Source organism: Schistocerca cancellata, chromosome 2 (assembly GCF_023864275.1).
Source record: "Schistocerca cancellata isolate TAMUIC-IGC-003103 chromosome 2, iqSchCanc2.1, whole genome shotgun sequence".
Taxonomy (NCBI): domain Eukaryota; kingdom Metazoa; phylum Arthropoda; class Insecta; order Orthoptera; family Acrididae; genus Schistocerca; species Schistocerca cancellata.
The window spans coordinates 1,031,108,236-1,031,125,495 of NC_064627.1; the positions used below are offsets into that span (position 1 = coordinate 1,031,108,236).

General features: G+C 36.9%; 1 protein-coding gene across 1 annotated transcript in view; it reads right to left on the reverse strand.

The window, feature by feature from the left end:
• Positions 1-3,456: 3,456 nt before the first annotated feature.
• The window catches only part of LOC126163003 (protein 5NUC-like), a 234,339-nt gene continuing 220,535 nt past the window's right edge, over positions 3,457-17,260 (reverse strand). The window contains exons 5-9 of the mRNA XM_049919862.1: positions 16,846-17,009; positions 8,677-8,773; positions 5,957-6,118; positions 4,536-4,736; positions 3,457-4,397 (exon numbers count right to left, since the gene is read on the reverse strand). Coding sequence (XP_049775819.1) covers positions 4,216-4,397; positions 4,536-4,736; positions 5,957-6,118; positions 8,677-8,773; positions 16,846-17,009 — 806 coding nt within the window. The 3' untranslated portion in view covers positions 3,457-4,215. The remainder of the gene's footprint in view (positions 4,398-4,535; positions 4,737-5,956; positions 6,119-8,676; positions 8,774-16,845; positions 17,010-17,260) is intronic.

The following is a 17,260-nucleotide window of genomic DNA, read 5'->3' on the forward strand; positions in this document are numbered from 1 at the left end:
ATGGGGTTCTGTTCTGCCACATGTTGTGCAGGAACATGTTCTGCACTCCGCTTATGTGACTGTGTTGTGGTTTCACAAGCTCCTTCTGTCTCTGGCAGTTTTTCTTCAAGGAGATGACACCTTGTGGGCCTGTTAGATGCACAGTGACATCTACATGTTATAGAGACCTCCTTGTGAAACATGTGATTCCAGCTTTGCATGAAAGCAACTGTGTCCATGACACTATTTTTGTGCAAGATGGGATGACACATGTAGCTTGCCAGGAGAGCGATTTGCCTTGAGAAGTCTTCAGTAATGGCTTCAACATCTCTAGGCAGTTTCAAGATGTCTAGCCTTCTGGATGCAGCAAACCAAATCCATGTGACTTCCGGTTGTGGAGATATCGGAAAGGTCGTGTCTATCACGGATGTATCTGAACTCTTCCTGATACGAAGGATAGCATATGATGACATATCGCTCTGATTGCACTGGATACATTGTGAGCAAATGTCAGCCACACCTAGTTATGGATGCAGCAAAGTGCTGAGTGAGGAGACCATATTGAACACTTGTATCTTGTGACCACTTTGTAATAAATGTGCTGGAACCACCAGGATCTTGTGTTTGATCATTCCTCCCATTTCCAGCACCTATATCACTTTCTGACTGCTTTCAGTGCCATAGTTTCATCTGATTGCAGAAAGCAGAACTGTTATTTTTTTCAGCATACTCCATGAGCACACTGATTAATGAACATACTGCAATGTTTTAGCATCCTGTTACGTATATAGCCCACACTGCAGCACTCGGAACACTATCAGTTAAATGTTAATCATATGGTAGATTGTAATGATTTCCTTCCTGAGTGTGAAGTAAACCTGTATATGAATAATTTTGTCACCCCATCTTACGAAGATAGGTTATGCTGAGTAACAACGAAAACTTTTCATTCTGCACATGTCAGCTTAAATGATAGGAATAAAACTGCTTTCAAATCAAGCGACATCACAAGGTTCAGGGCATTTTTCTAAGTTGTTGCAGTTTTTCTAACCAAGTGACATCACAAGAAGTGCAGTTCACCCATCTATCCAGTTCACTATATAGTCTGGCCTCAGCAGCCAGAGACTGTGATCAAGCATGTGCGAGTAACGTTTGCGGGCATATGTGTTGTCTATTCCTATTCATAATGAATCCTACTCCCATTATACCATTTTCTGCTATCACATTATTGTTGTCTGACCAGAAATCCTTGTCATCTTTCCATTTCTCTTCACTGATCCCCACTATATCTAGACTGAATGATAGCATTTCTCTTTTCCGATTTTCTAGCTTCCTTGCCACATTCAAACTTCTGACATTCCATGCACCAATGTGTCCTATGTAACCCTTTCACTGGTTATTTATACTTTTTCTCATGGTCACTTTCCCCTTGGCAGACCCCCTCCCGGAAAGCTCACTTTCTGTCACTCTCTTCATTGTGTCTATCTGTGACTGAGCATCTCCACTATATGGTAACAACTATCTTTTTCATAATATTGTTATGTTCTGTCCTGGATTTTCCATTGTTTTATTTCACTTTATAGTGGGCACTTCCTCACTTAGTGAAGTGCAAGTTTCTGAATGAATGGCCACTACGAGGTACCACTCTTACGTCATATCTAACTGACAGTCACTTATAATGAGGTGTCTCTAACATTGTCTGTTTTAGTTGTGGAAGATCTGGCACTGGAGAACATTTTTGGCTTCAATGCATAGCACGCTTTTGGGATTCCATTACATCATGAAGTGTTATCCAACAGTTCATTAGTACCCTGTGTTGCCACTGACACACTTTGTATGCAGTTTGTAACTGGTTTGAGGAAGGTAGTTGGCTTTCTGGCCCACATTATCTTAAATCCGACAGCAAATCTGAGATTTTGCAAAACTCACTTGATTCCAATGGCCAATAAGGATGAGTTTAAAATTCAACTAGGCAGAGTAGAACAACAAGTTTACCCTTGCCTCATACAGTCAGTGGATTTTCACTGTTGGTGGTGGCTAGAAAGCCTGTGTCCTTTTTGGTTGTATGGAGACTGTACGCAAATCATTAATGCACAAGCTGAAATTATTGCTTAAGCCTTCCCTCATCCTTTTTCTAAACTTTCAGAAGGAAAACTCTTTTTCTAAAATTGATTTAGTAGAGGCATATTTTCAGTCACCTCTTGACAAAGACTCAAGGAAGAAAACACAATTCGGACTGTATGAAGGTAGCAGATTGCATTTGGCCTGGCTGCTGTCCCCATCATCTTCCAAAGGCTTCTTGAACATGCTATTGTAGGGATTCTGTACTGTGTGAACTACCTTGACGATATTCTGCACACTGGTCGCATGACAGAAGAACATTTGCACATTCTGTATTTTGTGGCTCTTGTGCAGAAATGCACTTTTCCAAATATGCTGTCTTTCAACCACTGGTCACTTATTTAGGTAATATTCTCAGTGGTGAGTGCCTTTGGCCCACCAAAGAAATTTTAGAGGCAGTTCAAAACAAGCCTAGGCTCAATGGACCTTCAAATATTTCTAGGAAAAATGAATTAGTATGGATAATTCATTTCCCAGGCAGCCCCCATAGCTCACACACCAAATCATACCCGCTGAAAGGGAGTCCATTTCAGTAGTCAGTGGAGTGTCATCTCTCTTTTCTGAAGTTAAAATCAATCACCCTATCACCATCCTGCTTTGAGATTTACCAGTCACACTTCCTGTAGGTGTTGGCAACAGATGCATCCCCACAAGGCATTGAGGCTGTCCTCACTCATAAGTTAGAGTTTGATGCAGAGAGGCCAGCCACATTTTTGTCAGAAACACTTACTCCAGATCAAGAACATTATCACAGTTAAAAAAGGAAGCATTGGCCATCATCTCTGGTATCCACAAATTTTGCATTTTTGCATGGTAAGAGTAGTTCATTCTATCACTGGCAATAAACTTCTCTTGCACTTTTTGGACATAATGCAAAATTGGCAGACTGTACAGCAGATCACCTTCATTGACAGAATCCCTGTTTGACAAATTTTCAGCACTCCATTTACTATCACACTTTTATTCATCATTCTAATGTGGCAGATCTGGATTCTGTATGCGATCATCAGGAGATAGTTTGTTTTTAGTTAGATAGCCAAGTTGCTTGATGAGTTCCCTGTAGATTCCTGAGACTTTGCTACAGCTAATTTGATATGGAATCACATACACCTTTAAAGGAATTATATGAAGCTCTATGCAGCATTGTTCTTTTGAATTGATTGAGAGCTGATCATCACAGTAGATGAGTGAGTGAGTGAAGTGTATGCTGTTAGGCCATGTTACAGTAAGATAAGATATAAATGTGAATACCACCATGATCTCAGAGCTGACAGAACCTATACAATGTAAACAGAGTTAGAAGTTGCTCTCTGCTTAAGTTCTGCTTTTAGGAATAAAAGAATCAAGAAAAACAAGCTAAATGACACACAGTTTATTTAAATGATACAAGAGATTATCAGGAAAGAAGTTTGGCACAGTGTTTTATATTCTTTCAACTTGCTGAGTTGAAATATTCATATTAATGAAGGTAACATGAATATCTTTGAATCTCCATACACCACAACAATTTTTTCCATTGTGTTTCTTATGTTATCCTTTGTCTACAGTGCTCAAGAGAGGCATGGGAAAAACTATGTTTCATAGGTTTCTTTTGTAGGGATGGGGAGGAGGGAGGGGATGAGAGCAACATGATAGCAATGGACGGATGAAAAATCATAAACTATAAAAAATTGCTGAAGCTCTACTAGGCCAAACAAAGAAAGTAAAGCTGACAACTAATTATCACACAAAAATTTCTTCCTGGAGTTTGACATTCTTATAAAGGCAACAACTTATATTGAGTTAAGTCCACCTATATCACAGACAGAATAAGTGAGTGAGTGAGTGGGTACATGAGTACATGTATTATCAGTTACTTGGGAAATTTACTTTTTCTAAACAAATAGTTAATTCTCTCCCTTCTTTCAGAGACTCTACTAGTTTACTAATGTAAAACATTCTCTCTATACATTTCCTTAATTGTACTTTATATGAGCAATAAGGAAAAGCGGAACAAGCATCTGTTTCTTCTATAGAAATGAACTGTGTGTGGCTGTACAATCATAATAAAAGGAGAAATGTAACTCAACAACAATAACTTTTATTTGTATATTTCATAATAAAGTGAAAAGTAATTTACATTAAAACTGAACAGTAAATACTGATTGCGGTAAGCGTATAATGCAGGAGTATTGTACTCCTAGTTCTTATTGCATGTGAAGGTGTGTCCGTTTCAAATGATATCCTGTCTTCTATGGCTGGGTACACAGGACTCTTCTGCTTTATGTAGTCAGCAACAATATCACTGTCAATATAATCTGTAAAATCATATAAGTGAAAATGTTAAACAATCTCACATTAAGAAGCTTCATTTACAACTGGTATTTTCATGAATATTACACAGATGAAGGAAAATTTACATACTATGTTTAGTGCTGTTCTATCACACTACTTACCTAATGAAGATGATTCAATACTGTTTTCAAAAACTTTGTAATTATCACCTCCCTGTTTCATAAAAGCTGGGATGATGACACCATATATATCACTTTCTATCAAGGGAGAGTAGGTGGGCACCCTGCACTCTCCACAGAGCACAAGCACTTCTTGTACTCTGGCACCCGCTGGCTTTTTGATGTTGTAAGTGACCTTCAGTCCTGTGGAGAGATAGAAATAAAACTATACGAATTGACTATCTATCATATTTTTAAAATGATATCTAACTTCATATACATACAACGTCTGTCAGTATCTCAAGTAAGTTGGGAAACTGAACAATAATTATTTACACCTATCTTACTGTCTTTCTTATAAAATAAAGGAATCAAGACCTACCTTTCTCTTACAATGCAACCATTATACCAGTGCTTTGTGTCTCATACTAAGCACCCACCCCTCATTGTAGATAGTGAGCTCTCATTCCTGAGTAGGAGTTAATAAGTAGTGCCTAACAATATTATGAAAAGGATAAAAAAAAATGACTCTGAGCACTATGGGACTCAACTGCTGTGGTCATAAGTCCCCTAGAACTTAGAACTACTCAAACCTAACTAACCTAAGGACATCACACACATCCATGCCCGAGGCAGGATTCGAACCTCCGACCGTAGCGGTCGTGCGGTTCCAGACTGTAGCGCCTTTAACCGCTTGGCCACTCTGGCCGGCTATGAAAAGTATAGTTGCTACTCACCCTATATGATGAGTTGCAGATCGGCACCACAAAAAACCTGTCAGAAAGTGAGCTTTCAGCCAACTAGGCCTTCATTGGAAATAGATCTCTCTCTCTCTCTCTCTCTCTCTCTCTCTCTCTCTCTCTCTCTCTCTCTCACACACACACACACACACACACACACACACACACACACACACACAGAGAGAGAGAGAGAGAGAGAGAGAGAGAGAGAGAGAGAGAGAGAGAGAGAGAGGAGCTAACGCATACATGACCACAGTCTCTGGCTGCTGAGGTCTCTGTGATTCAGCATCTCCTCTATATGGTGAATAGCAACTATCCTTTTCATAATATTGTTAGGTTCCATCCTGGGTTTTCCATTGTTTAAGTAGTGCCTAAGATGGAGCAGGAAAATCTAGCACATACACCTGAACACTGCACAGCAAAATAAAACACTGTGTAGAACAATGACTAATATGTAGTACTGCAAACAGTACTGTTTGATCACTAATTAACTATGAGGAGAGACAGCTCAAAGTATTCCAATTCCTACTGATCTGGTACAAGGTTTTCACGTACCGACTCAAGAAAAAGTTATCACTATTAACATACAAATATTAAAAAGATTTCACAATTTTAGAAACCATATGAATTGCATTGATGATACAAAAACTAAACTTTGAGTGTGTAATTAGTTCAGAAATGTACCTGATAGTTGTGGAAAACTTCCAATTCCTCTTGTTGTAACTTCTTCATAATAATAAACTCCATTTTCCAAAGCAGCCAACAACTGTGATCCATTTATTTTTTCGAAGAATAAAGTGTTTTGAAAAGGCAACGTTGTTAATATATCTTCTTTGGTCACATTGCCTACAACAAATCATAAATATTGTGGTTAAAAATAAAATCCCATATTGTGCTGAATGAGCTATGATAAGAAAAGAAGACTTTCACATCCATTTTTCATTGTATGTAAATATAACTGTAAAAAAGGGGGTCATATTTTTCATTGTAGGTAACTATAATTGTAATGAAAGGAATTAGCTTTTCTTTGCACCATAAAATTTGTTACTGTTACCTCACTGGGAAAGGAGGCTAACATTGTTTGGTCAAATTGTGAATATCACAGATAAATTAAATGGTTGACCAATACCTAACTCCAGCTGGTGTAACTTCCATTCAGCAAAGAAAAAATATATAACAGCAATTCTAGCCTTCAGAACCATGGAGTCTCTCTTCAGAGAGAACAAATAAATTATACTGGGTGGATGACTCAGATGCCAGACTAAATAAGACCCACCTTGTATGAAGAGGAAGAAAGGTGAAAGTGAAGAAAGAGTAGGAGGTCAAAGAAAGTGCTTTAATGTGTACCGGGACAGTTTCTTAGAAGAGAGGAATAGAGAGAGAAATAAACATGTATTAAATGAAAAACAAATCATAGCTAGTGGAAAGAATATTCCAAACTGGATGACAGAGATAAAGAGAGTATGATATAGGAGGTAAATAATTAGAGAAAGAGAGAGAGAGGGGGGGGGGGGGGGGCACAGAGGGAGTGGAACCTGATGGTAAGAAGCCGAAGGAAGGAAGGGAGGAAGCAAAGAAGCTAAATGAAGGAAGGAAGCTGAAGGAAAGAGGGAAGCTGAAGGAAGAAAGAAAGCTAAAGAAATGAAGAAATTCTACAAGCACTAAGATTCACTCGGCTGGCACTCTGAAACCACTCACAGTGTGACAGTCTGCATGGTAGCAGATTTTAGGTGGTGTGTAGAAAGTAGGGATGTTTGGCTTAGCAAAAGAAAGGACTTTTGTGGAGGCACTTGCATGAACTTGTTAGGGTTCCCTTTACCTTGTGCATGATTCTGCTAGTTTTTTTTATCTATTTATGAAAGTCTGTCTTTAATTCTTATTCTTTTCTCCAATTGGTGCTTCTGCTTTTCGCTTTTTCCATCCTCTCTCTAATCACCAGTTTCCTCTTTCTGTTTTTACACCACATTCTATTTCTCTCTTCTCTGAACTGAATCTGGCTCTGAGCAAATTAAAATACTATCTTTGACTTTTCTCCTCATACAGGTTGACAGGTTGGGTTGCTTGCAGCCCGCATTTAGTGTGTCACGGCCCCCTACGCCCAACCCCCAATTTCTTTCACATGTAAACTCTACCCATAAAATTATTTTCCCAAAAATCTGCACACAAAAAAGTGTTTTTTTTTCTTTTTTTTTGTTGGGTATCTTATCTTGGGTTCTATTGATCACAGAGATAAGGGGTCAAGTGTTTTGGGTAGCCCTTAGCCTAGTGACTATTTGTATACCTATTGGAAGAATAAGAATATTGTAGCTATCCTACAGTGCAGCATCAAAATTTAAACACTACACACTTCTTCAGCCCAGGCAAACTGGTCAAATCAGCTGTGGTCTAGAGTGGACCTTAGGCAGCTTATAAAAGCACCATTTGTTTGTATGGAGTTCCTGAGAAAACCCAAAAAGAACATGTTTGGGGCATGAAAAGTATTGTGGGGATGACCACTTCCATAATTTCTATTCATGGCAGACTTTTCAGTATCATTATCCATTACCAAGATACACAGGTTCAAAGTTACCATACTTATACGCATAAAATCTGGTCTGAGACATAAATGTAGTTTTAATGATGTAGTGAACACATGGAAAGGGGTCTAGGTTCACTGAAAGAGTTCTGAGGTCAGTAAACTAGGTTTTTAGTGAGCATTTTTTCACCAAAAAAACTTTATGTTGCACTATCTCTGTATAATGTGTACTTCACACCTACACAAATTTGTCTAGTGTCATACTGCAGTGAGAAGAAATGGCCCGAAAAGGGTCTTAACATGCCTGAAAAGAGCTTAAAATGAGCACAAAAAACTGCATAAAACTAGAAAGACTGCAAATATATTTCTAACACCATTTTTACTCTTTTACGATTTAAATCATAAGCTGGGCATTTTCAGTGAACTGCAATTAATGAGCTAAGTAATCAGAAAAAACAAAGCAAACAATTTTGTGTTAACTTTATATTATATGCATATTTATTTGTTGTTTATAAGTGGCAAAGTCAATTAATGTGTCAAAGTACATAAGTAAGTTGTCAAAACTTTCTGAATTACACAATTTGTTATATATAAGCAGCACACCCTGCTTTAGCAGAGAGAAAAAGGGAATCAACAGAAAAATGCTCCTGTCTGAGTACAAGATAGGTGAATACTTTCCTCTTCAAAAGACTCTGGCAGAAAAGTGGGAGCCAGCTGTCTGAGGAATGAGGACTGAGGTTTTTATGTGTTTGTCACTTGTACTCAAAGTTGCAAATTTTAAAGGAAAGTACTGGTCAGCTTAGATCTCTCTGTGTGGATTTAACAGTTATCTGATTTGTTCTGAGATGTTAATAATATATTATTATTATTAATGAATTCAATTTATTACCATCAGATGATGTATCTATAGATGATCGGATTCCACCACCATTGAATAATGCAATTGGTGCATTGGTCCACCCATTACCATGGTAGCTTTTAGCATTCTGTAATGAAGATTTAAATAATGAGTCTCCTAATGCCCCAATATATTACAATACTGATTTGTTGTATCAAATTAAAAATACTTATGAAACAGATATTAATTCTATTTAAATCTAACAAAATAAACATAGAAAATGAAACATTATTGTACCACATTGTATGTGATGTTTAGCATCAACCTTATGATGAACAACAAGACTGAACTATAAAGAAAGAGAGAAGCAGCAACTGAGTTGACATTTGCTTTTGTGAGAAATGTAAGCAATCGATACAGACAACCACACAGTAAGTACAGGAGGCACTGAGTGGAGAACAGACACATAAACAAGAAGTTGCACTTGTGGCTGAGCTTTCAGACTTGTGCTTCTTTGAAACTTCCTTCTCTAAGTTTATCTAAAATTTCACAAGTACAATCACTGTGGAACTAAGAGCTAACTTATTTATATGCAAATCATTTGTACGTCAATTCAGTCATCACTCTGTTTCTTTTTGGGTTCTACACAACAAGGTCTTTAACCAGCAAACATTATAAGTCTTGCAAGATACTTGATGGTATTATTGTATAAGTTATGTACTTCATTGATAGTATCAAATAAATACTTTAGTATTGTAGGAAGCCTTATTTTATATTTCCTTTCATCAGTTTTTGTTTCATTTCTCTCATGACTTCTGTCAAAATGATACTCTGCTTCGTATAATTTAGGCAAGACTAGCAATTAGAGTGCAGTACAACAATATTCAAGTTTTCCTACCATTTTCTCCACCCTCATGAACCACAGACATTGCCAATATGGGGAGGCTTCCCTGCCTCAGCGATACAGATGGTCTTACACAGGTGCAACCACAATGGCGAGGTATCTGTGGAGAGGCCAGAGTAATCCATGGATCCTGAAGAGGGTCAGCAGAATTTTCAATAGTTGCAAGGTTAACAGTCTTGATGGTTGACTGATGTGGTCATGTAAGTGGTAACACAAGGGGAAACTACAGCTGTCATTATTTTCCCCAATGGCACATAACTCTACTGTATTGGTTAATGATGATGGCATCTTGGGTAAAATACTCTGGAGGTAAAATTTTCCCTCATTTTGATCTCTGGGCAGGACTACTCCAGGAAGATGTCATCAGGAAAAACAAGACCAACACTCTTCACATCAGAACATGGAATGTTAGATCCCTCGGTCACATAGGTAGTTTAGAGAATTTTAAAGGGGAATGCTTTGGCTGAAGTTATATGTCTTGGGAATTAGAAAGTGTGATGGCAGGTAGAAAAGGACTTATGATCAGGTCAGTAAAGGGTTAGTAACACAAAATCAGTTAGGGGTGATTAAGGAGTAGATCTAACAATGAAGAAGAAAATAGGAATGTGTGTGTAAGCTACTATAAACAGCACAGTGATTGCATTAACATTGAAAAGGTAGAAATGAGGCCAACACACACCACAGTAGTACAAGTTTATATGCCAACTTATTCTGCTGATGTCGAAGAGACTGAAAGAATGTATGATGAGATAACAGAACTAGGAAAAACTTGGTCATGTAGCATAATTTGTAGTTCACTAGCTAGGAAGGCAGAAAAGTGAGCCCAACTTGGATCGAATTCATGTGGCAGATTATTGACTGTGGCTGGTGCACCAGCTGGCATGGTTTTTATGCTGTTTCCCATGTTCATCCCTAATTTCCACCTCAGAAAAGATGATACACAAACTGCTAATGTATGATCACACATAGAACAAAGTTTCCACAAATTACAGACAGGGGGCCTCCACGGCTTGCTTCCCTTGGGTAACTAGCAACTGTGGTGACAGGAAGGGCATGTGGCAACAGAATTCAATAAAATTAATTTGCCAAATCTTGAGTACAGCAGACTCTGGCTTCTTCATATTACCATTAGGTAAGAAGAAGAAGCTACAGAACATGAAAACTGAATTGTGATGGGTAACTGGAATTCTACGGTAGGGAAAGAAAGAGAAGAAAAAATAGGAAAACTTCAACTAAGGGGGAAGGGAATGAAAGAGGAAGCTGCTTGGTAAAATTTTGCACAGCACATAATTTAATCCATGCTAACACTATCTTAAAAACTACAAAAAATGTTGTACATATGGAAGAGACCTGGGAATACTGGAAGATTTCAGATTGATTATGCAATGGTAAGACTGAAATTATGAAGACAGATTTTAAAATATAAGTCATTTCCAGGGACAGCTGTGGACTTTGACCACAATTTATTTGTTATGAAATGCTGATTAAAGTTGAACACAATGCAAAAAAGGTAGGTATTTAAGGAGATGGGACTCAGATAAATTGAATGAACCAGAGGTGGTTGAGAGTTTCAGCATGGGTATTAGGCAATGTTGGACTGAAATAAGGGAAAGGAATACAATAGAAGACCAGTGGGTAGCTTTGAAAATGAAACACTGAGGGCAGCAAAGGATCACATACATAAAGGAAACCAGTGAGAAATTTGGAAACGGAATTAAAGTTAAGGGGGAAGAAATAAAAACTTTGAGATTTGCTGATAAGGTTGTAATTCAATCAGAGATGGCAAAGGACTCAGATGAGCAGTTGGACAGAATGAATAGCATCTTGACAAGAGACTAAGAGTTGAATATCAACAATGGTAAAAAGAAAATGGTAGTCGAATTAAATAAGTTGATGCTGAGACAATTACATTAGAAATTGAAACACTAAAAGTAGTCAGTGACTTTTGCTATTTTGTCAACAAAATAACAGATGATATCAAGTGTAGGGTGGATATAGCAAGAAAAGATTTTCTGTAAAAGTCAAATTCATTAACATCTAGTATAAATTTAAGTTACTTTAGGCATAGCTGTTATTTTTCACAACTGTAGTCTGTATTTTATAAAAATATTCATTCTTTAGTTGCACAAATATTTTTATTTTGTTTTACCAGTTTTGACAGATTAATCTGTCATCTTCAGAACCCTAAAAAATTAGGAATATTATAAATCATAAGACCTTGGCCATACCTTGATGTAAAATACAGGAAGTGTATTATAGAAACTTAGTTAGTATTGGTTTAGCAGATGACAAATTAATTTGTTGAAACCAATAAATTGAAATAAAAATATCTGTGCAACTGACAAATGATTTTTTTTTAAATTAAATTAACTGTTAGGAAGTTTTTTCTGAAGGCATTTGTCTGGAGCATAGATTTGTACCAAAGTGCAATGTGGGTGATAATCTGTGCAGACAAGAAGACAACAGAAACTTTTGAAATGTGGTACTATAGAAGAATGCTTACTTGCTTTGCCTGGCAGATCAAATAACTATTGAAGATGTACTAAACTGAATCAAAGAAGAAAAATGGTACACTTGCAGAGGCATACATGAATAGTCAATTCAGTAATGGAGGGAAGTGGGGGGGGGGGGGGTGTAGAAGGGAACCTAGGCAGGGATACAGTAAGCAGGTACAATGCATGTAGGTTACAGTATTTATGGAGTGATGAAGAGGCTATCACAGGATAGCTGCATTAAATCAATTTTCGAACAGAAGACCACACAACATTAAATAGCATATTTCTAAATAGTAAAATTAGAAGTTAGATGTGCAGCTTATAGTGAACATGTTTCAAATAATGCAAGGTGATCATTACTCCTTTCATCAACCACAAAATTGTAATACATGTATGATACATCTCATAACCATATGAAGGCCACTACCAGCTATGACTGCATTGTAGCCATCCTGTTGCTATGTGTAATTTTTGTATTTTCTTAGAAAAGACAATATGCTGTGTGTCACAGATATGCTGAATTTTGCTTAATTGTCACTGAACCAGCTTCACTTACTTTCATGGAATGGTTTCTCTTTAGTGGACAGCTGCAAATAACTGCAATTCTTAGAGGAGTAACAATATTTATGCTTACATGTAATTTTCATACTTTATACGAAGAAATTATGAGTCCTGATCCTTATTATATGCATTTTTTGTGTTTTATATATTCTTCAACTTCCATTTCCTCAGTGTACTTTAGTTTAGCCTTACAAAACCTTAATTTTGACTCTGTTCCCAGGTGAATCATAATGCTTATGCTTTATGTAATGTCATTATGAGAACAGCCATGACTTTTCCTTGCTCTTATCTAAATAATTTTCTCAATTTTACTTATTATGAGTGATTATCACAGAAATTATTTTTGTGCTTCAGGGAACTGAATTCCTATTGTGTTATAACTCTCAGAATTTGTTTGGTTCAATTTGCTGTTTTCTATAGTTCAAGTTTAACTAACTTAATGGGAGATTTAAATCACTGCTGTCAGATTTTGCCACTCAAGTTAGATGGGTAATTTACCTGTGGGAAGTTTATCATCTTGTTATTTGCTGTACCAAATCGAATTTTTGTATAATGAGTATCATTTCCATGGAATTGTTGCATAATAGTTCTACTAATGTCATTTTGAGTGTTGGTTTCTAAAGTAATTGATTTTTAAAAACCAACCACAGTAGGTCTGAGTTCTCTATTTTCTGTTAAAGCTGTGAGAAAATTGATTATTTATCATGTTCTTTTTTGGATTTTCATGGAGTTTGTTAATGTAATACTATGTTATAGGAACTAGAATGATGCTGAGATATATGTTGCAATGTTACTGCAGTTTTACTGAGAATTATTGATTTTTTGTAAAAATAATATGGATTTAACTTTGAGCAAGTAATCTTGAAAATTCAACCTATTCCTAACAACATTATAATGTTGGATGAATTCATGTTGGAAGGCATTGATATTTACATTTCAATTCAGCTTTGGGTGACCTTTACTACTTGCATTCTGATTAACATTAACTGATGGAAGTAAAACAAAATATTGCTTGATGAAACTGAAATTCTAACCTTAGCCACAATCAGGCATTGCAATAAATTCACTGGTGACAAGTGAAAATTTGTGCCAGACTAGGACTCGAACCCAGATATCCCACTTAATGCAAGTGGCTGCCTTAACCACTTCAGCTATCTGGAAATTCAGAACTCATCTCACACTACAGGCATAGTGTACCCTCATTGTTCACAGCCTCACCCTGATTCTCGCAAGAGTTAAGACAAAGGGTGCATTTGCACTGAATGATAATTAATTGCTGTCAAGGTGACTGTACTGATATGTGTATGACGTGTCTGAAAGAACAGACACCACACATATTAAGTATTGCTTGTAAAGTTTAGCCCCAGTATCTAAACGCCATATTAATTTGTTACATTTTCCCCAAGGCTGCCTCTAATATCAATCATATGAATATTGTAGATGACTAATTGTACATGCTGCTTATGCTACTCAACTGCTATCGAGTGCCAATACCATCACCTCAGAGAGATCACAAATGAACTCTGTATATTCACTTCTAACTTGCCAACAGGTCCTTTGAGATCATCTCTGAATTTCTGTCTCAATAAACTCAGCCTCCACCATGGCCCATTTAACAGAAAAACTCTTTACTTGAGTCTGTTGTTAAGTGGAACTGGGCTACACCAGTGTAGAAAGGTGTGGACTTGCAGAATTGCTGCTACATGTGCTACTGTTCGTCATCCAAATTATTATATACCAATACTCAACGAATAAATTTACTTTAATATTAAATCTAATGGTTATGTTGACATACACACAGTTTTGACATGTTAACAAGTCTATGATGACAATACAAGGAAACAGGACATGAGGATGAAGTGTGTTCACTAAATGGAGGATGATTAATAAAACAAATTTATAGTAGTCTTTGAAAAAATTACAGGAATGAATGATAAGATACACAACTCACTATTAGGACAAAAACACAAGTTGCCTTGATCAAAAGAATACATGAATAGAGCATGTTTTGGTCACAGGAACATGACAGTGACACTGATCCATGATCATTTTCATCTAATGGAGCACATAGTTTGCTCAGAGAATGAAGATAAAACCATTTTGTTTGCTTTGGACAAAGTCTGGAAGTTTTTTGTCTGAAGCATGGACTGTAGCATCAGACTTCTTGCAGATATCACTATTCCTCTTATGGAGCACATTTTCAAATGTACACTTCACTTAATTTTTGTCTTACATCCTCCAGAGAGCTCCAGAAAAACATGGCTTTGATAGAGGCATTCTGAGTCTGACAATTGGTCATTTTCACCCTGTCAATGATACTTCACGATATCAAGATCATACACTCAAGTTCCCTACTGTGTCACAAGTAACATTACAGTCCTGCACACTTCAGTAAGGGAGAACGAGATGATGAGTAGGGAACAACCACAGTTCTATCGTTCACAGACTCGTCATACTCATGGAGCTACAGTAAGAAGAAATGAAGCCAGATAGCACTGACATAACAGCAGTAGATGGATTTCTAATGTATGCAACCCATGACATTATACTCTAACTCACTCTGTTTATGATCTCTAGTGTCCAGTGACCACCAGAGCACCATTTGGCCACTGATGGGGGAGGAATTGTGCAGATCACCCAACATGTCTCATTGGTAAATCAAATTTTTATGTTATTTCTAATTTTTTACTTGAATATTCTCATGCATTTTGTTGTGGCTTATATGTGGAGTAGGATCTCATCTCAGCACAAGTTGTTTGTTCCTGTGGAACACACTGACAAACAAGCCACTATGCACCACTTTGTTTACCCAGTAGGGAGTATGGGAGAGAAATCAAATGTTGGCAGCTGACTGTCACATGGAGCATAGGATCCAGATAGGAACCTCCTCCTGGTGCAAGTTTTCAGTTAGCAATAACATGATCCATCTGCTACTTTCTATTATTTCTCAGACTTTGTCTGGACATAAAAAGTAACATCTTTTATTGCCCATATAGAATGGCTCGCAGCCCCACTGGCCAACCTGGGTGCACCCATAGATATTGTATATAAATAATATATTGGAAATGCTGAGTCACAGATAGGCACAACAAAAAGATTCTCACAATTATAGCTATAACTTTCCTTCTCTAATATTTTGTTGTGGCTTATATGTGGAGTAGGATCTCATCTCAGCACAAGTTGTTTGTTCCTGTGGAACACACTGACAAACAAGCCACTATGCACCACTTTGTTTACCCTTTCTTCTTCCTTTTCTTTCCTTCTCTAATATTGTTACATTCCATCCTACATTTTCCATTGTTTGATCTGAAGAATATATTGAGTTTAATTTTAATCCACTTTTTCACCAAAGTAACTCCCTTCAAATAACCACATCCCTACCTGTCGTAATGCCCCTTCCCCTCTATCCTGCACCTGAACAAGCAACTCTGATATTTTACAGTTCAATGCATTAGAAAATCTGCAAAAAATTCTACAAATAAGTATTTTTATTTTTCAGCTTATAATCAGACTCTCATTAGTGAGAAAATAAGAATCTTTTTACCGAGTTAATTTGTTTTGGAGTCAGTTAATTAGATGAACCATCTAACTGTTCATTGTACATACCTCACCACCATAAAGAAACAGAAACCTCTTAAGATGATGAGATAAGCAAATTAGCATAGCCAACGAGAACATTCCTTGCCAAAAAAAAGTCTAAGTGTGTCAGAGAGAGCCTTAACTTGAAACAGAAATTTCTAAGAATGGACATCTGGAGAACAGCATTGCATGGAAAAGAATCAGACTGCATTAAAACTTGAAATGAAGAGCATTCACAGGTTTGAGTTGTGTGAGAAGGATAGTGGAAATGAAATTGGCTGATAAGATAGGAAATGAGGAGGACTTCCACAGAATTATCAAGGAAAAGTGTATCTATGTAAAACACTACATAGAAAAATGCAAGCATTCAGACAGGGAACAATTTTCGAGACACTAGATGGAGCCACAGAGGAACAACAATTGTAGGGGAAGGCAGAGAGTAGAATATATACAACAAATAACTGAGAACTATGGGTGCAGGAGATATTCTAAGGGAACAGATTGGCATAAGATGTGCAGTTGTGGTGGGATTTATTAAACCAATCAGAAGATCTGTGTAGGCTGAGACAATCAAACTTTTTCTCTGTTTGATGAGTGGTTGTCTTCAGTCATCATTCATGCAGTGTATTCAATTCAGTTTATATTTCAAATTTGTCAAGTGTTAAAAAAAATGAAACTTACAGTGTAAACCATGGCATCTGTCACTAGATTGCCAAGGTTGCATTCAAATAAGCGACAATGTTCTGCAGCACCGTCAAGGAGCACCCGCGTCTTTCCTATAATTTCTTTTGTACTGTTGTCAACTTCTGCTCTCCACTCTTCCAATGCTTTTAGGATTTCACTGTCTGAAAGGAAAATAAAATATAAGTGTTATTCTTGCAGTATGATAATTTGTTCCAGTTGCATACTTCCTTTTGTTTTCATTCCTTGGAACCTTTGGATTTTATACACATGATTATGGAATTTTTCAGAGTTAGAATAGTATATTGAAAGGATGACTTGCAGCTTTTCACAATGTTCATTTTTCTTAAGTTTGTGTTGAGCTTTGAGGTTAAAAGCAATAGGTCACATATATGAATTAATAATAAATGGGAAG